General features: G+C 46.1%; 3 protein-coding genes across 10 annotated transcripts; 2 read left to right on the top strand and 1 right to left on the bottom strand.

The window, feature by feature from the left end:
* Positions 1-1,085: 1,085 nt before the first annotated feature.
* On the top strand, positions 1,086-9,624 carry gba1 (glucosylceramidase beta 1). 2 transcript variants are annotated; one of them, XM_036939785.2, is made up of 12 exons: positions 1,086-1,523; positions 1,717-1,785; positions 2,045-2,236; positions 2,372-2,518; positions 2,672-2,805; positions 3,873-4,045; positions 4,714-4,803; positions 5,095-5,242; positions 5,459-5,683; positions 6,321-6,484; positions 8,762-8,878; positions 8,960-9,624. In XM_036939785.2, the coding sequence occupies exons 2-12, from the start codon at positions 1,722-1,724 to the stop codon at positions 9,063-9,065; spliced, it is 1,560 nt and encodes a 519-aa protein (XP_036795680.1). In that variant the 5' UTR covers positions 1,086-1,523; positions 1,717-1,721; the 3' UTR covers positions 9,066-9,624. The 2 variants fall into 2 exon arrangements, with proteins under 2 accessions (XP_036795680.1, XP_036795674.2); XM_036939779.2 differs by having other exon boundaries at positions 1,087-1,523; positions 1,721-1,785.
* rnf115a (ring finger protein 115a) lies at positions 9,625-17,604 on the bottom strand. 2 transcript variants are annotated; one of them, XM_021598295.3, is made up of 9 exons: positions 17,471-17,604; positions 15,518-15,576; positions 15,318-15,372; positions 14,800-15,110; positions 14,577-14,645; positions 14,211-14,283; positions 13,813-13,906; positions 10,747-10,862; positions 9,625-10,663 (listed from the first exon to the last, which is right to left on the bottom strand). In XM_021598295.3, exons 1-9 carry the CDS (start codon positions 17,546-17,548, stop codon positions 10,544-10,546), a joined length of 975 nt encoding a protein of 324 aa, XP_021453970.1. In that variant the 5' UTR covers positions 17,549-17,604; the 3' UTR covers positions 9,625-10,543. The 2 variants fall into 2 exon arrangements, with proteins under 2 accessions (XP_021453970.1, XP_021453969.1); XM_021598294.3 differs by having other exon boundaries at positions 14,800-15,113.
* Positions 17,508-26,549, top strand: polr3c (polymerase (RNA) III (DNA directed) polypeptide C). Of its 6 annotated transcripts, none has more exons than XM_090190626.1 (14): positions 17,508-17,659; positions 17,953-18,102; positions 18,187-18,451; positions 18,533-18,751; positions 18,884-18,960; positions 19,108-19,212; positions 19,547-19,720; positions 19,849-19,900; positions 20,031-20,091; positions 20,209-20,359; positions 20,432-20,533; positions 22,358-22,407; positions 22,611-22,760; positions 26,255-26,549. In XM_090190626.1, the coding sequence occupies exons 1-14, from the start codon at positions 17,519-17,521 to the stop codon at positions 26,331-26,333; spliced, it is 1,776 nt and encodes a 591-aa protein (XP_090046752.1). In that variant the 5' UTR covers positions 17,508-17,518; the 3' UTR covers positions 26,334-26,549. The 6 variants fall into 6 exon arrangements, 5 of the variants coding, with proteins under 5 accessions (XP_090046752.1, XP_036795692.1, XP_036795697.1 ...); XM_036939797.2 differs by having other exon boundaries at positions 17,595-17,780; XM_036939802.2 differs by having other exon boundaries at positions 17,634-17,780; positions 18,884-18,954.
* Positions 26,550-26,940: the final 391 nt, after the last annotated feature.

Genomic DNA, 26,940 nt, shown 5'->3' on the forward strand with positions numbered 1-26,940 from the left:
CACCTGTACTGACCTCGCCTTCTGGATGATAGCGGGGTGAACAGGCAGTGGCTCGGGTGGTGGTTGTCCTTGATGATCTTTATGGCCTTCCTGTGACATCGGGTGGTGTAGGTGTCCTGGAGGGCAGGTAGTTTGCCCCCAGTGATGCGTTGTGCAGACCTCACTACCCTCTGGAGAGCCTTACGGTTGTGGGCGGAGCAGTTGACTTACCAGGCGGTGATACAGCCCGACAGGATGCTCTCGATTGTGCATCTGTAGAAGTTTGTGAGTGCTTTTGGTGACTAGCCAAATTTCTTCAGCCTCCTGAGGTTGAAGAGGCGCTGCTGCCTCTTCAACCAATTCAGTTTGTCTGTGATGTGTATGCCGAGGAACTTAAAACTTACTACCCTCTCCACTACCAGCTACTAACCTTACTTATACTCAAACCTTACTTCGGGGTTGTTTCAGAGCACAATAGGAAACGGGGTGGAAACTGGGTGATCTGAGAAAAATAAACCAGTGTTGCCTAGGTTACCCTTCAGGAGAAGGGTGGAGGAAAATGGTAAACTGTGGGCTCCAAGGGATGTTGATGTGTCATCTGAAAGGGAACGGGACACTGTCAGGACTGAAAGCTAGTCAAAGACACAGAGACATATACAACACAAACGGACGTAAACACTGAGATGCCCTGTGCACCTACAAGAGGTGGTGTCAAGCACCTGAGTCAATTGCAGCAGGTCAGGGGGTGGACCCCAAAGAACTGTTAGGAGCACTGAACTATATTTTAATGGTTAGGAAGCGCGCTTGGCAAGAGGGTTTTGTTTTTAACACTGGTATCCTTATACATTCAAAAAGCATTGACAAAGATTTTCATAACTAACTCACACTAGATTATTGTTCTATCTGTGTGGTCACTGTACAATGTCTCAGTGGATTACATATATGTTGTTTTATGTTTAGTCAGTTAAATGATGTGTTTCGGTCTAAGAATGTAATGTCATAGAAATAGAATCCATGGATTCTATTTACATGGGTAACGTAAACTAATGTGTGTATACGTTTGAATATCTCTCAGCCTATCACACAGTGTTATGCAAATGAGTTTCTGTATGTGATGATGCTGTCTGGGGCACGCTGGGCCAGTCAGTTTGAGTAGTGCCTGTGTACGTTGGGTCCGGGTTGGTGGATGTTGGTGGGCACTATATTCATCCAAATACACTTCAACTTGATTATTTCATGGAAAATGATCGTCCCGAACTGTTTGTGCTAGTTAACTAGCTACGTGAGTTTCAGTGGCTTTGCAGGCTCGTTACACATTGGTTACACTACTATGGTGGGCAGTGTTCCCAACCTTGTATTTGTCACTGGCGACCTCTAGCGGTAAACTACAATTTACATTGAAGTGACGTACCATAGTGCGCTTGTCATATGACTATCGAGGTCCATACAATTTTGGACAATCCGGAAATAGCAGAGAAAATCAGTTGGACATGCGACTCAATATTTGACGTGCACTTTATGTCAAAGATCCTGATAAAAACTAGGTAAGAACGAACCTCTGATGCGCACTGGTGACAGTGAATGTTACAGTTGCGGATTAAAATGACACTAGTTCATGGACTAAAGGAGCCTAACGTTACTCCGTATGTATAATGTAATGGAACTGAGTCATGACCAGGGGCTATTAGCCTACAGCACCTGTCAGCATGCTGTTGTTATTCTCTGTTCTCTCTACAGATAGAATGCCATTGTCAACAGCACTCATCCCTCTCGCTTTGTTCATTGGAGTAGCAACACGATCCAGAGGTACAGTATGTCATGTATGGCCACTTTCACATGGGAACTAACTAACCAGTCGAATTAAATGTGGAACTAGCCATGACCATGTTTATAACTACTTAACACATACATAAAGCTTTATGACACATGTTTCTGAACTGCATTGTTTAAATCAGCATGTCAGTCATGTCATTTATTGACGCTGATGACCCAAGACGCATAGCTTCCCTTCTCCTCATTTTCCTTATAAACGACCCTCTATAACCCTGTGTCTGTTTCTCCCCAGGCAGTGATGAGTGTGTGGCCCGTAACTTTGGCCATGGCTCGGTGGTGTGTGAGTGTAACTCCACCCACTGTGACAGTATTGGGTCGGGCACACTGCCTGCACTGGGTCAGTTCCTGTCCTTCACCAGCAGTAAGGCTGGCAGCAGGCTGCAGAGAGGACAGGGACAGGTACAGAAGAACAGCACTGGAGCAGGTGAGAATAACCTGGGCTGAAAACAACAACCCCCAATAGCCCAAGGGTGGGAAACAAAAAAGACAAAAGCCTGCACACACTGTTACCCTTCAGGACCTGTACTGACCCCTGTCCCTCCCCCTCCATCTCTCCCAGTTCTCAGGCTGACTGTGGTTCCCTACCAGAAGTACCAGAGGATCAGAGGGTTTGGAGGAGCCATGTCAGACTCCGCTGCCATCAACATCCTGTCTCTGTCCCCCAGAACACAGGACCAGCTACTACGACAGTACTTCTCTGCTCAGGGTGAGAGGTCAGGGTGTCACTAATGATTATAATCATAATTACTAGAATAGTCATGCCTATTTTATTTGAGTAAGACATTTTATGTCAATGGGACAAACCTGGCCACATAAAGGCTGAGTTAAGTGTGTATACTGCTGTTGCTTTGCGTCCCAGGTATTGGGTACAGTGTGGTGCGGGTGCCCATTGCCAGCTGTGACTTCTCAACCCATCTGTACACCTACGCTGACTCACCTGGCGACTACAACCTGGACAACTTTACCTTATCACCAGAGGACACGAACATGAAGGTGGCTTAGATTGTTTCTCTCTTTTCTGCTCTTTCTTTCCTTTGACTTGTTAGATCGTAAACGTATCAAATGAAAGTTTATTGGTCACGTAAACAGTTTAGCAGGTGTTATAGCGGTGCAGTGAAATGCTTATGTTACAAGCTCCAAACACTGCAGTCAGATGTCAAACAATTAAAAGAAAAATAAAAAAGGCAAGAAATCAAGAACGTCTGAATCCAATGAACAACCTAAATAGCACTGTATCAGTATCAAAATGAAACCCATACAGTTTGTACACACTGAGGGGATTTCCACAAGCTAGACTAAGAATGGTATTTACAGCAGTGGTACACTACATGGCCAGAAATATGTGGACACCACTTCAAATTAGTGGATTTGGCTATTTCAGCCACACCCATTGCTGACAGGTGTATAAAATCGAGCACACAGCCATGCAATTTCCATAGACAAACATTGGCTGTAGAATGGCCCATACTGAAGAGCTCAGTAACTTTTAACGTGGCACCATCATAGGATGCCACCTTTCCAACAAGTCGGCTTGTCACATTTCTGCCCTGCTACAGCTGTTCCGGTCAACTGTAAGTGCTGTTATTGTGACGTGGTGTTTGGCCGGGGGGCAGCTCTAGGAAGAGTCTTGGTGGTTCCAAACGTCTTTCATTTAAGAACGATGGAGGCCACTGTGTTCTTGGGGACCTTCAATGCTGCAGAATAATTAATCTATGTCGGGGATACAGTATTTAAATACACAGTGTGAAACAGGAAGTGACTAGTGGTTCAATGTCTCTATAACATGGGACAGTATGCGGTGTCAGTGAGTGTGCATCACCTTGTAGACAGCTAGTGATGGCTGTTCAACAGTCTGATGGCCTGGTATTAGAAGCAGGTTTTTGTCTCTCTGTCTTGACTTTGATGCACCTGTAATGTCTTCGAATGTCAGACGGTAGCCGGGGAACACGCCTACCACTGTCAGCAAACTTGATGTTGGAGTCGTGCATGGCCATGCAGTCATGGAGGAATAGGGATGTATGTACTCACAACACCACTTCCTGTTGTTGGTCCAATTCCAGATCCCACTGCTGCAGCGAGCCCAGGCCCTGTCGCCCCGCCCCCTGTCTCTGCTGGCCAGTGCCTGGAGCGCCCCCGCATGGTTGAAGACCAACGGTGCTCTCACTGGCAAGGGCTCTCTGAAGGGCCAGCCTGGGGGCAAGGAGCACAAGACCTGGGCTAAATACTATGTCAGGTATCATACAGCATACACACCTTAACCTGGACTAAATACTATGTCAGGTATCATACAGTATACACACCTTAACCTGGGCTAAATACTATGTCAGGTATCATACAGCATACACACCTTAACCTGGGCTAAATACTATGTCAGGTATCATACAGTATACACACCTTAACCTGGGCTAAATACTATGTCAGGTATCATACAGCATACACACCTTAACCTGGACTAAATACTATGTCAGGTATCATACAGTATACACACCTTAACCTGGGCTAAATACTATGTCAGGTATCATACAGCATACACACCTTAACCTGGGCTAAATACTATGTCAGGTATCATACAGTATACACACCTTAACCTGGGCTAAATACTATGTCAGGTATCATACAGCATACACACCTTAACCTGGGCTAAATACTATGTCAGGTATCATACAGCATACACACCTTAACCTGGGCTAAATACTATGTCAGGTATCATACAGTATACACACCTTAACCTGGGCTAAATACTATGTAAGGTATCATACAGCATACACACCTTAACCTGGGCTAAATACTATGTAAGGTATCATACAGCATACACACCAAGAACTGGGCACATGGAGCCTTACAGAGGAGTTGGACTTTTCCCCCTCTCTCTGAGTATTCATTCTACTTCCTCCCCCTCAGGTTCCTGGAGGAGTATGCCAAATACAACCTATCATTCTGGGCCGTGACCACAGGCAACGAGCCCTCTGCTGGACAGATGACCAACTACAGGTCACATCTCACTTTATATTACATGTGTATCTAAGGCAGGTACATAATTGACAACAGGAAAAAGTGATATTTAGTTAGTAGTTGCATTCTGGTAATGAAGTTGGTTATAGAGGAAGTCCATGTTACAGGTTATTTTATCTCAGTTGGTAATGTATGGAGCTTGTAACGCAGGGTAGTGGGTGAGATTCCCGGAACCACCAAAATACCTCAAATCTATGCACGCTTTGGATAAAAGCGTCTGCTAAATGGCATATATTATATTATAACAGTAATCTGTTTTCTCTGCTCCAGTTTCCAGGCTCTGGGCTTCACAGCAGAGGAGCAGAGGGATTGGGTGGGCCTGGACCTTGGCCCCGCCCTACACACCTCCACACACCCCCACACACACCTCCTCATCCTGGACGACAACAGACTGCTACTGCCACACTGGGCTAAAGTGGTGAGGGAGAGGGACTCTGAAAGACGAGGGGGGGCTTTGAGAGAGGGAGGAAAGGAATTAGAGATGAAGGGATGGGGTAAGGTAGGGTCAAGGACAGAGAGTAGAGAGAGTCAACAAAAGGATGCATGGGAAAAGGGGAGAAGTCCATAAAGAAATAGTGAAATGTTGAAAGTGTACATTTGGACAATAGTGAAGTATGCTCCTCCTCCCCCCCAGGTCCTCAGTGATGTGCGTGCTGGCAGGTATATCCATGGTGTTGGAGTCCACTGGTACCTGGACACCCTGGTGCCGGCAGAGCTCTCCCTGGGCACTACCCACCACCTGTACCCAGAATACTACCTGTTTGGAACGGAGGCCTGCGCTGGCTGGAGCCCCTCAGACAGAGGAGTACGGCTGGGCAGCTGGGAGAGAGCTGAGCAGTACGCACACAGCATCATACAGGTAACACATATGACCTAGAATGAGGATCGTCAATACTCTTTCTTAGTCGCATGGCTAACGGGTGAGAATGACATCGTACAGGTGTACAAGTGAATGTGTTACTGTAGCAGGTAATTGAACAGGTCAGCATGACATCAGACAAAAAGAAGTTGAGTGTGACCTCAGTGTTTTGTCAGATTCCTGTGTATGATCTCGTGAGTAGCATAGGTGCTGGTTGTGAAATGTTACAGGGGCCAACTGATGAATTGAAGGTGTGTCTGTGAGCTGTCTGTTTTTGTCTCTTTGTTCGTCCCTTGTGAAGTCAGTTCTGTGTCATGTCCTGCAGCGCGAGTTAAACACATTCATACTGAACTCTACAGCTCAAACTGCTGCTCTGTTATGTTGCCCAAGGGAACAAGCTAGAATGGTGCTCTCGGTTTATCCATACCTCCCGCTCTTCCTCCCTTTCTGAATACTCTGCAGGACTGAAACAGGACTCTCTTAACTGTTCCCTCTCCATTCATTTTGCATTGGGACAGTCACTCTCCTGAGAATCACAGGATTGTTTATGCTGATGCAATGCCAGGTAACACAACAACACAAACTAGACAGTGAATGAGTCACTTTCTTCCTCTCTCTCTCCTCTCATCTGCTGTAGGACCTGAACCACTATGTGGTGGGCTGGACAGACTGGAACCTGGCTCTGGACCAAGGAGGAGGGCCCAACTGGGTGAAGAACTTTGTGGACAGCCCTATCATCGTGGACCACAGCCGAGACATCTTCTACAAACAGCCCACCTTCTATAGCATGGCCCACTTCAGGTACTGTCCCACCTTCTATAGCATGGCCCACTTCAGGTACTGTCCCACCTTCTATAGCATGGCCCACTTCAGGTACTGTCCCACCTTCTATAGCATGGCCCACTTCAGGTACTGTCCCACCTTCTATAGCATGGCCCACTTCAGGTACTGTACTGTCCCACCTTCTATAGCATGGCCCACTTCAGGTACTGTAATGTCCCACCTTCTATAGCATGGCCCACTTCAGGTACTGTACCACCTTCTATAGCATGGCCCACTTCAGGTACTGTACCACCTTCTATAGCATGGCCCACTTCAGGTACTGTCCCACCTTCTATAGCATGGCCCACTTCAGGTACTGTCCCACCTTCTATAGCATGGCCCACTTCAGGTACTGTAATGTCCCACCTTCTATAGCATGGCCCACTTCAGGTACTGTCCCACCTTCTATAGCATGGCCCACTTCAGGTACTGTCCCACCTTCTATAGCATGGCCCACTTCAGGTACTGTACTGTCCCACCTTCTGTAGCATGGCCCACTTCAGGTACTGTCCCACCTTCTATAGCATGGCCCACTTCAGGTACTGTCCCACCTTCTATAGCATGGCCCACTTCAGGTACTGTCCCACCTTCTATAGCATGGCCCACTTCAGGTACTGTACCACCTTCTATAGCATGGCCCACTTCAGGTTCTATCCCACCTTCTATAGCATGGCCCACTTCAGGTACTGTCCCACCTTCTATAGCATGGCCCACTTCAGGTACTGTACTGTCCCACCTTCTATAGCATGGCCCACTTCAGGTACTGTACTGTCCCACCTTCTATAGCATGGCCCACTTCAGGTACTGTAATGTCCCACCTTCTATAGCATGGCCCACTTCAGGTACTGTACCACCTTCTATAGCATGGCCCACTTCAGGTACTGTCCCACCTTCTATAGCATGGCCCACTTCAGGTACTGTAATGTCCCACCTTCTATAGCATGGCCCACTTCAGGTACTGTACCACCTTCTATAGCATGGCCCACTTCAGGTACTGTCCCACCTTCTATAGCATGGCCCACTTCAGGTACTGTCCCACCTTCTATAGCATGTCCCACTTCAGGTACTGTAATGTCCCACCTTCTATAGATCAAATCAAATCAAATTTTATTTGTCACATACACATGGTTAGCAGATGTTAATGCGAGTGTAGCGAAATGCTTGTATAGCATGGCCCACTTCAGGTACTGTCCCACCTTCTATAGCATGGCCCACTTCAGGTACTGTCCCACCTTCTATAGCATGGCCCACTTCAGGTACTGTACTGTCCCACCTTCTGTAGCATGGCCCACTTCAGGTACTGTCCCACCTTCTATAGCACGGCCCACTTCAGGTACTGCCCCACCTTCTATAGCATGGCCCACTTCAGGTACTGTCCCACCTTCTATAGCATGGCCCACTTCAGGTACTGTCCCACCTTCTATAGCATGGCCCACTTCAGGTACTGTACCACCTTCTATAGCATGGCCCACTTCAGGTACTATCCCACCTTCTATAGCATGGCCCACTTCAGGTACTGTCCCACCTTCTATAGCATGGCCCACTTCAGGTACTGTACCACCTTCTATAGCATGGCCCACTTCAGGTACTGTCCCACCTTCTATAGCATGGCCCACTTCAGGTACTGTACCACCTTCTGTAGCATGGCCCACTTCAGGTACTGTCCCACCTTCTATAGCATTGCCCACTTCAGGTACTGTCCCACCTTCTATAGCATGGCCCACTTCAGGTACTGTCCCACCTTTTATAGCATGGCCCACTTCAGGTACTGTACCACCTTCTATAGCATGGCCCACTTCAGGTACTGTACCACCTTCTATAGCATGGCCCACTTTAGGCACTGTACAGTCCCACCTTCTGTAGCATGGCCCACTTCAGGTACTGTACCACCTTCTATAGCATGGCCCACTTCAGGTACTGTAATGTCCCAACTTCTATAGCATGGCCCACTTCAGGTACTGTACAGTCCCACCTTCTGTAGCATGGCCCACTTCAGGTACTGTACCACCTTCTATAGCATGGCCCAGTTTAGGCACTGTACTGTCCCACCTTCTGTAGCATGGCCCACTTCAGGTACTGTCCCACCTTCTGTAGCATGGCCCACTTCAGGTACTGTACTGTCCCACCTGGGCAGGTCTGACACCCTGTACCAATACTTTATAAAATGAACCCTTCTTTCCTAACTTACTTGGTGATCACTGACCTGTATGTGTTTTGAAGTACATATAACACAAGTAAATTAACTCTGCTACACAGTAAGTTCCTGTGGGAGGGGTCTCAGAGAGTGGGTGTGTCCTTCAGTCAGGAAACAAAACTGGAAAGCTCTGCCTTCGTCAGGCCAGACGGGTCAGTGGTGCTTACCATCCTCAACAGGTGGGTGAAAGTGTGTGTGTTAACACTTTGTGTGTATTTGCATGTGTGTTACCTTGATGTGAGACTGTGTGTGTGTTGCAGGTTGTCGTCAGAGGTCCAGTTTGAGGTGTATGATCCTGCTGTGGGTTTCATCTCCTCCAGTGCTCCAGCCCACTCCCTGCTCACACTCGCTTGGAACACACTCTGACCGCACTGGAATGGAACACACACCTTTACTGCCAGGGCCAAAGCATTGTCACAGTCCTCACTACCAGGTCTGCTACATTTCCACCACTACACACTCAACTCCCACCACCATCCGAAGCCCAATGTGCTGCCTCCTCAGAACAGCATATCTAATAGATAACCTGCAGCATCGTGGGCTCTGGCATTTCTGGGATCAGAGCTTGAAATGTGTGTGTGTTTTAGCCAATACAGCCAAATATGTTGCGTGTTCCTATGCTGTGACTATCTGCACTGATCTTTATCACGCTGGGAGAAGCTCTGGAATGTGTGAATATAGCATGTGATCAAACCAGGACCAGGTACACTATCTACTATGATCAGACACTGCTGCTGCTTGAGACGGTCTGACCATTACACTGCTAACAACCGTTTCTAAACTGAAATCTGGTTTAGAAAAGAGATCATGTACCGAATCTATTAATGCCGTTTAAACCATTTGCCTTTTGAATAAATGATGTCTCTCTATTACGTCGTCACACAAGTATCTGGACGTTTTAATGGACAGACAGACCCGATAAAAATCAATGTTAATGGTTTTTAATATTTTTGTTGATTTATTAATACATCATACATGTTATCATATATATAATAATATACAGACTAATACCCAGGGATTCACATTTGTCTCCATTCTCAATATGCTTTGTTGTTCTCTTCTCAAACCAGAAGTTGTTGGACTAAAAGTATTTACATTAAAAAAATAGAGTGATAGAAATGTGAAACAAAAGACAAGTCATCAACAGAGGAGTAAAATGACAGAGCGATGCAATCTGTTTAATATATATACACCAGAATGACAGCGAAAGATTGTTGTGGGGCCCGTCTCAATAGTCAAAATGATGTCTCCTTTCTGCACTGATGTGACAGAGCTAGAAAGGCAAAACCAAATTCCCGGTGAGCATCTGCCATGTTCAGTGCAGATGAAGAGGAGAGGAAGCCACTAGACTATTGAGATGCATCCCAGGAGTAGAGAGGTAGGGAGAGACAACATTGTTTTACAGCAGTGCTTTTCAGAAGGATGGAAAAAGAGAAATATGGAGAAAAGAGTAGAAAAAGCGAGATGTGGTTGATGTTTGAAGCGAGGTAAAGGCAAGTGCTTGGTCATGATGAGGCAGAGGACAGCTAATAGATCATGACGTGTGTGTGTACTCTGTGTGAACATGGTTCCAGGGGCATTGAGACAGGAACAGCCAAACTGAGATGACCATCGATGAAGAGATGATTCAGAGAGGAGGAGTGAGATGAAGGAATGACACGGAGGAATGAGGCAGAGATGGAGGAGGTCTATCCTTCAGAAAGTCCTTATCTCCCGTGTGCAGTAGTTTGTAGAGAAGGGGGGGATGAGGGTCAAAAAAGTAGAATGAAGGACAGATGAGAGATTAAAAGGAGGTCAGATGAGAGGTGCGATAAGGGGATGGAGGGATGAGGGGGAGGTGTATTTCAGAAGGACCATCTCTCCTGTGTGCGGGGGTCCGTATTTAGAGAGGGGGATTCTGGGGGGTTCTGGGTGTTGCTGTCTTCTCCATTCAACCCCTTCCTACACACAGGACACGTATCATGCTGCAGAAAGAGAGAGAGGAGAAAATCAGTAACAAACATCTTCAAAACATTCCTCCTACTAAATATTACCCCACCCTCCTCACCATTTCCAGCCAGGGTACTATACAGTCTGAGTGGAAGAAGTGGTTGCAGGGTAGCTGTCTGACGGGCTCTCCCACTGCAAAGTCCTCCTTGCACACCGGACACTCCATACTGCAGTCTGGAGACACACACACCCCTTTTTATTATCTAGTATTACATTCCTGTTAGAAATGATCATATTTACAATGACGGCCTATCAGACATTAAAATAACTGAAGCCTAGCATCTGATGCCAAATTCCTGAGTGGCTCGTTGAGATGATTTAAGAGTAATAAGTAGCACTCTTAATGACAAGAGATAGTGAGACAACAGCTATGTGGGCCCTGGGCCAGGGGGGACAGAGAGAGACAACAGCTATGTGGGCCCTGAGCCAGGGGGGACAGAGAGAGACAACAGCTATGTGGGCCCTGGGACAGAGAGACAGACAGAGGGAGAGAGTGAGACAACAGCTATGTGGGCCTTGGGGGACAGACAGAGAGGAAGAGAGAGAGTGAGACAGAGGACAGATGTGTGAGAAAGACAACGACAGGGAGGACTGGCGACAGCAGCTATGAGTCAGCAGCACAGCTATACTAGCTTATTTACAGTACCAGTCAAAAGTTGACACCTACTCATTCAAGAGTTTTTATTTTACCCCTTTTTCTCCCCAATTTCGTGGTATCCAATTGTTGTAGTAGCTACTATCTTGTCTTATTGCTGTCATTGCTTATCATGCGTCCTCCGATACACAACCCAACCAGCCGTACTGCTTCTTAACACAGCGTGCATCCAACCCGGAAGCCAGCCGCACCAATGTGTCGGACGCTACACCGTGCACCTGGCAACCTTGGCTAGCGCGCACTGCGCCCGGCCCGCCACAGGAGTCGCTGGTGCGCGATGAGACAAGGAGATCCCTACCGACCAATCCCTCCCTAACCCGGACGACGCTAGGCCAATTGTGCGTCGCCCCACGGACCTCCCGGTCGCGGCCGGTTACGACAGAGCCTGGGCGCGAACCCAGGGACTCTGATGGCACAGCTGGCGCTGCAGTACAGCGCCCTTAACCACTGTGCCACCCGGGAGGCCCATTCAAGAGTTTCTTTACAATTGTCTACATTGTAGAATACCAGTGAAGACATCAAAACTATGAAATAACACATATGGAATCATGTAGTAACCAAAAAAAGTGTTAAACAAATCAAAATATATTTTATATGAGATTCTTCAAAGTAGCTACCCTTTGTCTTGACAGCTTTGCACACTCTTGGCATTCTCTCAACCAGCTTCATGAGGTAGTCACCTGGAATGCATTTCAATTAACAGGTGTGCCTTGTTAAAAGTTAATTTGTGGAATTTATTTCCTTCTTAATGTGTTTGAGCCAATCAGTTGTGTTGTGACAAGGTAGGGGTGGTATTCAGAAGATTGCCCTATTTGGTAAAAGACCAAGTCCATATTATAGAAAAAACAGCTCAAATAAGCAACGAGAAACGACAGTCCATCATTACTTTAAGACATGAAGGTCAGTCAATGCGGAACATTTTAAGAACTTTGAAAGTTTCTTCAAGTGCAGTCACAAAAACCATCAAGCGCTGTGATGAAACTGGCTCTGATGAGGACTGCCATAATGCCACTTTAATAATGTTTACATATCTTGCCTCACTCATCTCATATGTATGTAGTATTTTATACCATCTATTGCATCTAGCCTATGACGCTCTGTCGTTGCTCATCCATATATTTATATGTATATATTCTTATTCCAATCCTTTACTTAGATTTGTGTGTATTAGGTAGTTGTTGTGGAATTGTTAGATTACATGTTAGATATTGCTGCACTGTCGGAACTAGAAGCACAAGCATTTCGCTACACTCACAATAACATCTGCTAACACCATGTGTATGTGACCAATAAAATGTAATTTGATGGGAAAGGAAGACCCAGAGTTACCTGCTGTAGAGGATACATTCATTACAGTTAACTGCACCTCAGATTGCAGCCCAAATAAATGCTTCAGAGAGTTCAACATCAACTGTTCAGAGGAGACTGCGTGAATCAGGCCTTCATGGTTGAATTGCTGCAAAAGAAACCACTCCTAAAGGACGCTAATAAGAAGATGAGACTTGCTTGGGCCAAGAAATATGAGCAATGGACAAATTAGATTTTTGGTTCCAACCCGTGTCTTTGTGAGACGCAGAGTAGGTGAACGGATGATCTCTGTGTGGTTCCCGCCGTGAAGCATGGAGGAGGAGGCTTTGCTGGTGACACCGTCTGTGATTTATTTAGAATTCAAAGCACACTTAACCAGCATGACTACCACAGCATTCTGCAGCGATACGCCATCCCATCTGGTTTGGGCTTAGTGGTACTATCATTTGTTTTTCAACAGGACAATGGCCCAACACACCTCCAGGCTGTGTAAGGGCTATTTGACCAAGAAGGAGAGTGATGGAGTGCTGCATCAGATGACCTGGCCTCCACAATTATTTTTATTTTATTTATTTAACTAGGCAGTTACTAGGCAGTTAAGAACAAATTGTTATTTTACAATGATGGCCGATGCACCGCCCTATGGGAATCCCAATCACGGCCGGATGTGATTCAGCCTGGATTCGAACTCGGGACTGTAGTGACGCCTCTTGCACTGAGATGCAGTGCCTTAAACCGTTGCGCCACTCGGGAGCACAATCACCTGACCTCAACCCAATTGAGATGGTTTGGGATGAGTTGGACCGCAGAGTGAAGGAAAATCAGCCAACAAGTGTTCAGCATATATGGGAACTCCTCAAGATTGTTGGAAAAGCATTCCAGGTAAAGCTGGTTGAGAGAATGCCAAGAGTGTGCAAAGCTGTGAAGGCAAAGGGTGGCTACTTTGAAGAATCTAAGACTTAAAATATATTTTGATTTGTTTAACACTTTTTTGGTTACAACCAATAAAGTGTTATTTCATAGGTTTGATGTTGTCACTATTTTTCTACAATGTAGAAAATAGTAAAAATAAAGAAAAACCCTTGAATGAATAAGCGTGTCCAAACGTTTGACTGGTAGTGTATAGGCACTATGGAGAAACTGGAGAGGTAAAGGACTGACCTGCTTGATCCTGAGACACGTTGACTGTAGGTATGGAGGAGATCTTCTCTTTCTCTGCAGGAGGAGGGCCCGTGTTCTCAAACTGACCTAACAACTACACACAGGTAGACAGAGAAGATCCTGCAGCAACCATTGTGATTGTGATGCAACTATAAGAACAGCTTTGCAATTCACCTTTGTGCTGTAAACTGTGTGCTAACCTAGCATGATACAACAAAAGAGTAAAACCATCAGAAACATCCTGGAAAAGATAGAGAGAAATTACCAAGAGAACTGCTAAACCTTCATTAGCATTCTGGGTCTACCAACATCCATATAGCATACTACGTAGTATGAAGTAATAGTTGGTTAGTGGTCATCCATACCAAATCAAGTGAATGGGGTTTGTGCGTGCGTACCTGTGTGATGACTGCGTCCAGTCCCCCCTGTCCCCAAGCATAGTCCCCTGGGTTAGAGTGTAGCATCCCCGTCCTAACACACAGAGAGAGGAGGTCAATTACAGTTAAAGATGAAACATTCAGGAAATATCCTGTTTCACACATGATGAACAGCAACAATATGGGTTGTGATTTAGTTTGGGTTTAAATGACAGGGTCCCAGGGGTGCTGGCTGAGGCACACCCATAACAAGTCAGGGAACCTTCAAATATTCATGTTGATCCACCTCACTATTTGTACAGAATCCACAAGAGAAAGTGTGTAAGTCAAACTATGGACTTACATACTGTATAACCACTGCTTACATGGTAGTAAGAAGGTTCTTACCAAGAGAGGGGAGGTGAGCCAGGAACTCCAGAGTTGGCAAATAGACCAGCCAGAAACTGTTGTACTATCCTACAGAGAGAGAAGGCACACACATCAGTCAGGAATGAGATCAGCAGAACACTGAAAACTTTAAAAAAAAGACTACATTTAGAACCTGCAAATCCTGACTGATCAAAACAGCCATATGAATATCAACATGGCATCGTAAGGAGAGGAGTCTCACCCCTCTACGGCAGGTGAGCGGTCAGGTCTGCTGCTCCCTCTGGAGCGGTACCTCCGCTGACTGTGCAGGCGAGGGGGGCGACCGGGCCCCCAGTGTTCCCCCCCTCCCAGAGGACCCCCCAGGGGTCCTCCTAGCCCAGCAGGGACTGACCCTCCGATAGGACCTCCTCCCAGGCCTCCTAGCCCTCCCAGCCCCCCCAGACCTAACCCCCCTGATCCTACCCCAACCCCTCCACCAGGGACCCGGGGCTCTGAGTCTGGACTGTCACCATCCACTGTGAAAGGCCTCTCTACAAACAACAGGTGCCACAGCTGCTGAGAGAGAAATGAGGGGTGAGGGTGAAAACAGAGAGGGTGGGAGAAGGGGGAATGGAGAGAGGGAGAGTGAAAGGGAGAGAGAGATAGAGAAAGCATGTGAAAGAAAGATGGGATAATACATTTAGTACAGATGAGATCACAGTAGACATTTGCATCCCTCCCCCCTGTACCATCCAGGCCACAGTGCACTGCATATCATACCTCTGCAAACTGTGTGGCTGTGTCATCTGTCCCGTTAGTGCCACCCTCTAGCAGACTGAGGGAAACAGTAGGCAGAACACAGCATTAGTAACATCCAACATCTATACACAGTCATTCTCCACCACCTTCCATTCACTCTGCCTAGCCTATTTCTGGTAGATTTAATAAAGCTACAGACATAAGAAACAAGATATTCTCACCTGGAATCTTCTGTTACCTCCTCTATAAAGCCAGACTCACATCTGGGACAGATGTACTCCTGCAAAAACACACAACACCACAAACTCAGAGAGTACATGAGTCACACTGTGTTCTATACAGGGCTGCTGAGGCAGCTATGCAGGGGTTTCTGTCTGTAGAATGGGGAATGGGGAAATGTCTAGTAGAGATCTGTGGCAGAGTCAGGATATAGCCTAGGCAGGAACATCAACATGTAAAGTGGAAGTTGACACTGTTGTCACCTGTGTCGAGTTCACTCACAATGGGATTAGGCCTATGACACAGACATGTTCTTTATTCCACAAAACAAAAGGACACTTGAACATGAAGTGAACCTCATTCCAAAATTGTTCAAAATTGTATGCAATATTGTCATCCGGTGATGCCTGAAAGAAGAATGCTTCAGCACAGGATTCTGCCATGTATGTTTGACCCTCTCTCAGATGAACTGCTTATATGCAGTCAGTGAGTGGGCATGGCTGAAACATGCCTCAGCAGCACAGAGTGTGAGACAGTGAGACCAGCAGGCAGGGTTTCCCAAATTCACCCCCAGCAGGCAGAGTTTCCCAAATTCATCCCCAACCCCAGTACAATAGTTTCTTGCCTGAGAGCTTCACAGCTGATTCAAATAATCAAAGCTTTTATTTAACAAGGCAAGTCCGTTAAGAAGTCAGTTATTTACAATGACGGCCTACCCTGGCCAAACCCTAACCCGTACTACACTGGCCCAATGGGACTCCCAATCATGGCCGGTTGTAATACAGCCGGGAATCGAACCAGGGTCTGTGGTGACGCTTCTAGCACTGAGATGCAGTGCCTTAGACCACTGCGCCACTCTGGAGCCCAATCTTGATGATGGGGGGGCAGGACCGAGTTTGGCGAAACCCTGGGCTAGATGGATCTGACCCATAGGCACAGATATATTTCCCAATAAGAGGGAAATCTCAAAACTGGCCTTATGTCCCTGTCTAGGCCTACTTCAGACACCTCACAGATTTAGCTTCAATGGCAGGAAGGGAATAAACGGGATTACCAGCCTGCCTCTAACTGACCAGCCTAACATTCACAAATGTATCCTAGCTAACGTTGATTTAGACAAGCAGACTGAGTGAGTGAGACTGCGAGTCAATAACTAACAGATAGCTAGCTACACGACTGGCTAGCTAAATGCAAAACGGCGTCATAACGTCTCTTCTATAATGAACGCAGTCAATACAGATTAATGTAGTTAAATAATTTGGGTCAAGCAGTCAAAATATTGTGCAATGTCTTTCTACATTTTACTTTCAGTTTGATTATGAAACTGAACTGTGCCACATTCAGTTGCCAAACGTTCACGAACGTTGCAGATAGAATGCGTAAATAGAGCCTACATGATTTATTGTTCTACATAATATGTTCTATCTGAACGTGCCAAACCGTTGTGTCCTGCTGAACGCGCCCCAGGCCAAGGAAACCCCCGTATTCCCTCTGCTTTTGTAGGCCAAGGAGTAGCCAGACTGGCCGAGTTAGGTTGAAATATCCATCAGATTTCCATATAGCTACCTCCTCGAGGAATTCAGGAAAAGCACACAAAACCCACCTCGAATAAGGTTAACATCAAATCAAATAACACCAGCTACTCAGTAACTACAGGTACGGTTATTCAACCATGCCAGTATAATCTTTAACCATTACTGTACATCATGTCTTTGTTAAAGAAATGAGTTGACAAACCCTATTGTTAAAGCGAGCAACAACAAACATCAACATTGTATGCTAGCTAGTTAGAGCCAGTGCCGAGGGCCCTACTGGCTAGCCGTCTACAGTTAGCAGCTAGCTAGTTAAACAACTACTGCTATTTGCTGGACTCCGATTCGGTTGTCAACCGACGGAAAATAACAAGACCTGCATTGAACAGCCTTGATCGGGACACGGTGAAACGACTGACTTACCGGGAGCTTGGGGCTTACTTCTCCCTTACAACAATGACAGAAGAACCGATGCGGGGGAACCGCCGCAGCTTCCGCCATCTTCCCCAGAATAGCACAAACAGTGACGTCGGTCCTCCTGCATACCAAAGAGGGTGGTCCGCCAACATCCCTTCATGCAATGCGCAACTCTTTGGGAAAATAAGCTTACCTGTGAGGGCGGAAATTCGTTGTGTTGTGGCGCTGGCAATCACATGTGTTTGGGATTCTGAAGTTGTTTTGCGAGGATTCTCCCGAAACTCATTTCATGATCTGAAAAGGGTGTTTTGCAGAGGTTTGTGAGCATGGCAGTTCAGTTTTAAAATTAAAGTTGTCAGTAAACGTTGTTGAAAAGCCGTGATTTGGTTACCGGTTGTTAGTGTCATCATACTTCTCAGCATACGTATATTTCGATGAACAGTCCAAAAACGTGTTGTTGACCTGTTCCCCGGTTCCTCCTGTCTCAGCATATGACTGCCCAGGAGGTGCGGCTGTGTGGCCTGCTGCTACAGGAGCACTTTGGAGAGGTGGTGGAGAGGATAGGCACTCACCTGCTCAGAGGAGGGGCACAGAACCTCAGGACCATCGCCAATGAGACCAACACACCACTGGACCTGGTACTACACAAACAAACACATATACACACACACACACATAAAACATATTGTTCAACCTAGGTGGTGACCCTGTCTCTTCTGCAGGTGAAGAAGTCTCTGTGTGTGTTGGTACAGCACGGTGCTTGTGAGTTCGGGTCGGGCCGGCGAGGCCCCGGGAGCCCAGTGGAGTACCGGGCCAACTGTGAGCGGGTTCTAAGGGTTCTGCGGTACCCGCGGTACATCTACACAGCTAAGACCCTGTATGGAGACACAGGAGAACTCATCGTGGAGGAGGTCCTACAACGAGGCCATATGACCATGAGCAACACGGTCAAGACTGTAGCTGACCGACTCACTCATAACATGGAGGGTGTGTGAGAGAGCGATTACAAGATGTATGATTGTTCTATATTTTCTTCTCCTTCTGTCCTCATGATTTTTCTCTCTGTAGAGGGTCGTAGTATGGAGTACAGTGAGGTGGTCTCAGCCTTCTCTAAGCTGGTGGAGACTCACTTCCTGCAGCGCTGTCCTCCGGTGGCCGAGATGGGAACTGCAGCCTCCTCCACTACCCCGGCGACCCCCAGCACCCCTGCCGCCCCCGCCTCCACTGCCCCCCCAACAGCAGAGAGCAACCCCGACTGCTACAAGCTGCCCCATGTCACACTCATAGGTACCGCAAACACTTTGTCTCATATAACACATAGTACCTTTTCATCTGCGTGCATACCCACATGTAAACCTCCTGCTATATGTAATTCAGTAAATATTTGCTATACACTCGCTTGTTGTGTTTGTGGGGCAGGTCGTGGGAAGCGCAGACGCTCCAGTGACGATAGTGAGGAGCAGAGAGGAGGGAAGAAAGCCAAGATGGAGGTAGAGGTCAGACCCTCTACTCTTGACACTCAGAGATAATGGGCTGCTATAGAGAATCAGAGAACCTTGTTCTGTTTTTCTTTTACTCCTCTCAATGGAACCGTTTTGAACGACTTGTGCCTCTTTCTATCTCCTCCCTCCCTCTCTTTCCAGTCGTGTGGTGATGAGGGGATCTACTGGCAGGTGAACTTTGAGAGGTTCCATCAGCACTTCAGAGACCAGGCCGTCATTAGTGCTGTGGCCAGCAAACTGGACCAGGTCAGTGTCACAGACCCCTACAGACCACCTCCGTATGCTTGTAGACCAGGAGAGATTTAATGGGGGTGGTCTAAGTCAGTAATTCGAAAAACTGAGGGGTTAGCAGGGAGGGCGTGGCCTAGTTAAATAAAAAATAAATGGCAACATTTTCTCTGCACTTCGAATTGCAGGAAAGCTTTAAACCTACCAGATGTTTTCTCCACCAACAAGAAGGGTGTGAACAGTTTGTATCATGAACAGTGCTTGTGCCCATAGAAATAGATGTCATACGGGATATTTCCCAATGCTGGAAGGGGGGTCTGAGTGAAAAAGACCGCTCTCTTCCCCCCTACAGACCAGTAGTGAGATAGTGAGGACTATGTTGAGGATGAGTGAGGTTACCACCACACAGACTGCCGCCTACACTCAGCCCCTCTCAGCCAATGAGATCTTCCGCTCCCTCCCGCCCAACTACAGCATCAGCAGACCAATCCTGGACCAGTACCTCTCCCTTCTGGTGGATGACCCGGTAGGAGCAGATCTAGATTCCCCTCCCCATATCCCAACCTTAACCATTGGGAGATCAATTGCATAACTGACCTTGGATCAGTGCCTAGGGGGCTGGTAAACTGATGTTTCTCCCTCCCTCTTCCTCAGATGGAGTTTGTGGGGAAATCAGGTGACAGTGGAGGAGGAATGTACGTGGTCAGTATCCTTTTTCAACCCTGATGAAACCTGTTTGAGTTTCTCATCCACACACCACACACTATTGTATAATGGGTCATTTCCAGTATTTCATGATACAGTTGTAAGTGGTCGTTTCTTGACTGACCACTCAGATCTCCAAAGAGCCCTGGCCAACCTGGCGAGAGCCACACTGGAGTCTGTGGTACAGGAGAGGTCGGTGTGTCTGTGTTTGTCAGAGTTGGTCTGTGTCCATTTACTGTGTTTATGTCTCTGCCCACGGTGACTACATAACTTGTAGGGTGTCACTCATTCAACCTTTCCCATTGTCAGGTTTGGCTCGCGGTCGGCTAGGATCTTCCGTCTGTTGCTAAGGAAACGTCACTTGGAGCAGAAGCAGGTGGAGGACTTTGCTATGATCCCTGCCAAGGAGGCCAAAGACATGCTGTACACACTGCTGTCAGAGAACCTGGTACAGCTACAGGTAACACACAAATACACACACACACTATACAAACCGTACATTATCATGCTCACCTGTGTTTTTCCACCCTAGGAAATCCCTAAGACTCCTGACCACGCCCCTTCACGTACCTTCTACCTGTACACTGTCAACCAGCTGCCTACTGCCCGCCTACTGCTACAACACTGCTACAAGGTACACATTCAAACTAAGCTATACTATGAGCAGCAGGATGAAACGCTGATATTGCAGATGAGCGTGATGCAAGATGTTGCACTCGGGGCAAAATATTTGCAAACCTGCGGCGCAGCGGTAGTGCTGCAGTTTACTGAACACATATTGTCCACATTGACACATTAAATCCCCAGCCTCTTTCTGACTTTCTCTCTTCTACAACTGTACCTTTACATCTACATTTTAAACAGTCTAAATAAAGAGGAAATACGGAAGGAGAATGAGTCAAAAATCTACTTTCAGTTTATTAGGTACAACTGTCTAGTACCAGGTCGGACCCCCCCTTTGCCTCCAGAACAGCCTGAATTCTTCGCGGCATGGACTCTAAAAGTCAGAAACGTTCCACAGGGATGCTAGTCCATGCTGATGCGATGGCATCACACGGTTGCTGCAGATTGGACAGTGGTACACCATCGCCACCAGCCTGTACCGTTGACACCAGGCAGGATGGGTCCACGGACACATGCTGCTTACGGCAAATCCTGACTCTTCCATCAGCATGACGCAACAGGAACCGATTTCGTGGATGTTTTTACACTCATCAATTGTTCACTGTTGGTGATCTTGAGCCTACTGGAGCCACTTCTTCTTGTTTTTAGCTGATAGGAGTGGAACCCTGTGTGGTCGTCTGCTGCAATAGCCCATCTGTGACAAGGACCAACGAGTTGTGCATTCCGAGATGCCGTTCTGCACACCATTGTTGTACTGTGCCGTTATTTGCCTGTTTGTGGCCCATCTGTTAGTTTGCATGATTCTTGCTAATCTCCTCCGACCTCTCATCAACAAGCTGTTTTCGCCCACAGGACTGCCGCTGACTGGATGATTTTTGTATGTCCATTCCTGGGAAACCGTAGACACTGCTGTGCGTGAAAAGCCCAGGACAGCGGCCTTTCTGAGATCTGGCATGCCTGACACTGACGATCATATCACTCTCAAAATCACTTAGGTCACTGGCTTTGCCCATTCTAACATTCAATCAAACAGTAGTAACTGAATGCCTCAATGCCTGTCTGCCTGCTTTATATAGCAAGCCACGGTGACGTGACTCAGTCTGTAGGAGCGCTATATTTTGGTGAATGTGGTGGTGTACCTAATAACCTGGCCGGTGAGTGTATATGTCTGCATGTGTACTTTACGGTGCTGCAACTTGAGCTTCAGGACCACATTTAGTGTCGCAATTCACACTCCATTGTTGCGGAAGCCCGCCTGATATGGCTTCTACATCTGCATTGCTTGCTGTTTGGGGTTTCAGGCTGCGTTTCTGTAGAAGCCCTCTGTGACATCATTACTTTGTGCATCGCTGACTTGACAATTAATGGTGGACGTCTGACTTAAAGATAGGGCTGGATAGGGTTAGATAGGGCTGGATAGGGTTAGATAGGGCTGGATAGGGTTAGATAGGGCTGGATAGGGTTAGATAGGGCTGGATAGGGCTGGATAGGGTTAGATAGGGCTGGATAGGGCTAGATAGGGCTGGATAGGGCTAGATAGGGCTAGATAGGGCTGGGAATTGCCGAGGACCTCATGATGCTGATACAATATATATTGCGATTCTCACATTTCTATATGCAATGCGATATTGCGATTTGATGTTCCAAACATATTGCTCGCTATATGTCTGCTGCAGAGAGACGAGAGAGCATGAGAACGTTTGTTTTGATCAGTCATGGAAATAAAAGTGCAGAAAATCTGTTGGCTTACTATTATAAAAAGAAGATGGAGAACAAGTCCAAAACAATATTGTGATATGTAACTGTATACATTTTCCCCCATCACTACATGCAGACAGTGGCTAATCTGATTGAGAGGCGCCTCTTCGAGACCAAGGAGAACAAGTGAGTTTATTGATTGATTCCTGAGTGGATGAATGGATAGATTTGGTTTTATTCTCTAAGTCTCCTGCTAAGGTCTCTTTAGGTCTGCATATTGACTTTTAGAGGACAATAGAGGACCACAATGGACACAAGTCTGACTTTTTGTGTATGTAATCCTCAGCAATTTTGGTACATGTACACGACTTCCTGTGTTTGATTGACAGGCGTCTGCTGGAGAAGTCCCAGCGAATCGAGGCGATCCTGGCATCGCTGCAGGCCAGTGGGGCGGAGCCTGAACAGCTGACAGAGGTGGAGGAGATGATCACTGCCCCCGAGAGACAGCAGCTAGAAGCCCTGCGACATCACATCAACAAGTACTGCATTACCACTGCGCCTTAATTACCACGGCACCTTAATTACCACGGCACCTTAATTACCACGGCACCTTAATTACCACGGCACCTTAATTACCACGGCACCTTAATTACCACGGCACCTTAATTACCACGGCGCCTTAATTACCACGGCGCCTTAATTACCACTGCGCCTTAATTACCACTGCGCCTTAATTACCACTGCGCCTTAATTACCACTGTGCCTTAATTACCACTACATCCATACTATAGATCTATAGAGACAGCAGCTAGAAGCCCTGCGACATCACATCAACAAATACTGCATTACCACCGCACCTTAATTACCACTGCGCCTTAATTACCACTGCGCCTTAATTACCACTGCACCTTAATTACCACTACATCCATACTATAGATCTATAGAGACAGCAGCTAGAAGCCCTGTGACATCACATCAACAAATACTGCATTACTACTAATACACACGTACTATAGATCAGGGATGGGCAACTTTGATGGGGATGGGGGGGGGCCACAAAAAATATGAACATCGCGGGTCTGCGCACCACATCCATACCCACTCATGCAGTCGGAGCCGACCCTTTTAGGGGCCCTAAGCTAGGAGACAATACATTTACTTTTTAGAGAACATTTGCATGCAATTCTACACATTTTGCCATAAGGTGGAGAGAAATGTTTTCTGTTTTTAATATGCTATCTGAGTGAGAGGGAATAATTTGACCATGATTACTGCTAGTTTAGATAAGACTAACAATCTAGAACATGTTAGCTGACATGGCTGAGTGACTGTCAGTGACTGACATAACAAGAGAAACTGCTGATGCACAACATGTCAAAATTGCAACTTGTGTATTCTACTATTCTAACTCTCAACAGTAAGTTGAGACCTCCAACTGGAAGACCTACGACGTCACATCAACAAGTACTACTACTAAATCAAATCAAAGTTTATTTGCCACGTGCGCCGAATACAACAGCTTACAGTGAAATGCTTACTTACCAACGGTGCGATTTTTAGGTAAACAATAGATAAGTAAAGAAATACAGTGGGGGAAAAAAGTATTTAGTCAGCCACCAATTGTGCAAGTTCTCCCACTTAAAAAGATGAGAGGCCTGTAATTTTCATCATAGGTACACTTCAACTATGACAGACAAAATGAGAGAAAAAAAATCTGGAAAATCACATTGTAGGGTTTTTTAATGAATGTATTTGCAAATTATGGTGGAAAATAAGTATTTGGTCACCTACAAACAAGCAAGATTTCTGGCTCTCACAGACCTGTAACTTCTTCTTTAAGAGGCCCCTCTGTCTTCCACTCGTTACCTGTATCAATGGCACCTGTTTGAACTTGTTATCAGTATAAAAGACACCTGTCCACAACCTCAAATAGTCACAATCCAAACTCCACTATGGCCAAGACCAAAGAGCTGTCAAAGGACACCAGAAACAAAATTGTAGACCTGCACCATGCTGGGAAGACTGAATCTGCAATAGGTAAGCAGCTTGGTTTGAAGAAATCAACTGTGGGAGCAATTATTAGGAAATGGAAGACATACAAGACCACTGATAATCTCCCTCGATCTGTGGCTCCATGCAAGATCTCACCCCGTGGGGTCAAAATGATCACAAGAACGGTGAGCAAAAATCCCAGAACCACACGGTGGGACCTAGTGAATGACCTGCAGAGAGCTGGGACCAAAGTAACAAAGCCTACCATCAGTAACACACTACGCGCCAGGGACTCAAATCCTAATTACCACTACATCCATACTATAGATCTATGGAGACAGCGGCTAGAAGCCCTGTGACATCACATCAACAAATACTACATTACCACTGCATCTTAATTACCACTGCACCTTAATTACCACTGCACCTTAATTACCACTGCACCTTAATTACCACTGCGCCTTAATTACCACTGTGCCTTAATTACCACTGCACCAGACATGTCCCCCTGCTTAAGCCAGTACATGTCCAGGCCCGTCTGAAGTTTGCTAGAGAGCATTTGGATGATCCAGAAGAAGATTGGGAGAATGTCATATGGTCAGATGAAACCAAAATAGACCATTTTGGTAAAAACTCAACTCGTCGTGTTTGGAGGACAAAGAATGCTGAATTGCATCCAAAGAACACCATACCTACTGTGAAGCATGGGGGTAGAAACATCATGCTTTGGGGCTGTTTTTCTGCAAAGGGACCAGGACGACTGATCCGTGTAAAGGAAAGAATGAATGGGGCCATGTATCGTGAGATTTTGAGTGAAAAACCTCCTTCCATCAGCAAGTGCATTGAAGATGAAATGTGGCTGGGTCTTTCAGCATGACAATGATCCCAAACACACCGCCCGGGCAATGAAGGAGTGGCTTCGTAAGAAGCATTTCAAGGTCCTGGAGTGGCCTAGCCAGTCTCCAGATCTCAACCCCATAGAAAATCTTTGGAGGGAGTTGAAAGTCCGTGTTGCCCAGCAACAGCCCCAAAACATCACTGCTCTAGAGGAGATCTGCATGGGGGAATGGGCCAAAATAGCAGCAACAGTGTGTGAAAACCTTGTGAAGACTTACAGAAAACGTTTGACCTCTGTCATTGCCAACAAAGGGTATACAACAAAGTATTGAGATAAATAAGTATTTGGTCAATAACAAAAGTTTTCCACCATAATTTGCAAATAAATTCATTAAAAATCCTACAATGTGATTTTCAGGATTTTTTTTCTTCTCATTTTGTCTGTCATAGTTGAAGTGTACCTATGATGAAAATTACAGGCCTCTCATCTTTTTAAGTGGGAGAACTTGCACAATTGGTGGCTGACTAAATACTTTTTTGTCCAACTGTATAAACAACAGTAAAAAGAGTAACAAATAACAGTAGCGAGGCTATATACAGGCACTGGTTAGTCGGGCTAATTGAGGTAGTATGTACATGAATGTATAGTTAAAGTGACTGTGCATTATTGATAAACAGAGAGTAGCAGCAGCATAAAAGAGGGGTTGGGGGGGGTGGAACAATAGTGCAAATAGTCCGGGTAGCCATTTGATTACCTGTTCAGGAGTCTTATGGCTTGGGGTAAAAACTGAAGCCTTTTTGTCCTAGACTTGGCGCTCTGGTACCGCTTGCCATGCGGTAGTAGAGAGAACAGTATATGACTGGGGTGGCTAGGGTCTTTCACAATTTTTAGGGCCTTCATCTGACACTGCCTGGTGTAGAGGTCCTGGATGGCAGGAAGCTTGGCCCCAGTGATGTACTGGGCCGTACGCACTACCCTCTGTAGTGCCTGACGGTCGGAGGCCGAGCAGTTGCCATACCAGGCGGTGATGCAACCAGTCAGGATGCTACTGCTATGACACCCATACTATATATCTATAGACAACAGCTAGAGGCCTACGACATCACATCAACAAGTACTACTACATACTTGTTATTACTAATACTGCTACATTACTGTAGCTTTATTACCTCTTTCTTTTACTTGTTTCCTTTCTCCCTGAAGGTTGGACTCTACAGAGAACCAGGTGGATGAGACTGTCTTTCTTCTGGAGTCCTACATCTTCTCTACCAAGACCAAGTGAGAGGGAGGGAGGGAGGGGAGAAACTCAATGGACATAAAGCTGCATCAATAAAATATGTTTGGGTTTTCATATACCTGTGCTTTTTCTGCCTGACGTACAGGCGTCGTTATTTCAGTTATGTGTTCAACAATGTCTGCTAGTGTGAAAGTGTTTATTCTTTTATAGAATGAAGTAGTCCGAAATGCCAGATTAAAAATAAAAAGTTATGTAATAAAATATTTGGTTCATGTGAATGAATGATCCTATTGTATGTATAAATGAACATGAAAGAAACTAAAATAACATTTTCAAAAACTTTAATTATCAACAGTTTGAAAATGGGTGAAAAATCTAAAGTCATGATGACTTCTGAATATTAAATAGACAGTTTGGTTTGTAACAGCGTTTCATAGAAATACAAATATATTCACATGATTATAAGTGGCCCCCATTATCAGGTAGTGCATTTTCATTCAAGCTTCCTTGAAGGATGGAACTGCTTTCCATATAGCACAACATGGTACTAATTACAGGTTGATACCTGTACGGTATCTACTTATACAACATGGTACTAATTACAGGTTGATAGCTGTACGGTATCTACTTATACAGGTATCAATCAACCTGT

This window comes from Oncorhynchus mykiss, chromosome 2 (genome assembly GCF_057628025.1).
Source record: "Oncorhynchus mykiss isolate SJ-2025 chromosome 2, ASM5762802v1, whole genome shotgun sequence".
Taxonomy (NCBI): domain Eukaryota; kingdom Metazoa; phylum Chordata; class Actinopteri; order Salmoniformes; family Salmonidae; genus Oncorhynchus; species Oncorhynchus mykiss.

Coding starts and splice junctions, on each gene's coding strand:
- polr3c (XM_090190626.1), top strand. CDS start 17,519: ATGCGGGGGAACCGCCGCAGCTTCCGCCATCTTCCCCAGAATAGCACA. Junction 18,752..18,883: donor GCCCCATGTCACACTCATAG/GTACCGCAAACA, acceptor TTTGTGGGGCAG/GTCGTGGGAAGCGCAGACGC. Junction 20,534..22,357: donor TGCTACAACACTGCTACAAG/GTACACATTCAA, acceptor CACTACATGCAG/ACAGTGGCTAATCTGATTGA.
- rnf115a (XM_021598294.3), bottom strand. CDS start 17,548: ATGGCGGAAGCTGCGGCGGTTCCCCCGCATCGGTTCTTCTGTCATTGT. Junction 15,114..15,317: donor CAGCCACACAGTTTGCAGAG/GTATGATATGCA, acceptor TTTCTCTCTCAG/CAGCTGTGGCACCTGTTGTT. Junction 10,664..10,746: donor TAGTACCCTGGCTGGAAATG/GTGAGGAGGGTG, acceptor CTCTTTCTGCAG/CATGATACGTGTCCTGTGTG.
- gba1 (XM_036939779.2), top strand. CDS start 1,408: ATGACTATCGAGGTCCATACAATTTTGGACAATCCGGAAATAGCAGAG. Junction 5,243..5,458: donor TGCCACACTGGGCTAAAGTG/GTGAGGGAGAGG, acceptor CCTCCCCCCCAG/GTCCTCAGTGATGTGCGTGC. Junction 5,684..6,320: donor ACGCACACAGCATCATACAG/GTAACACATATG, acceptor CATCTGCTGTAG/GACCTGAACCACTATGTGGT.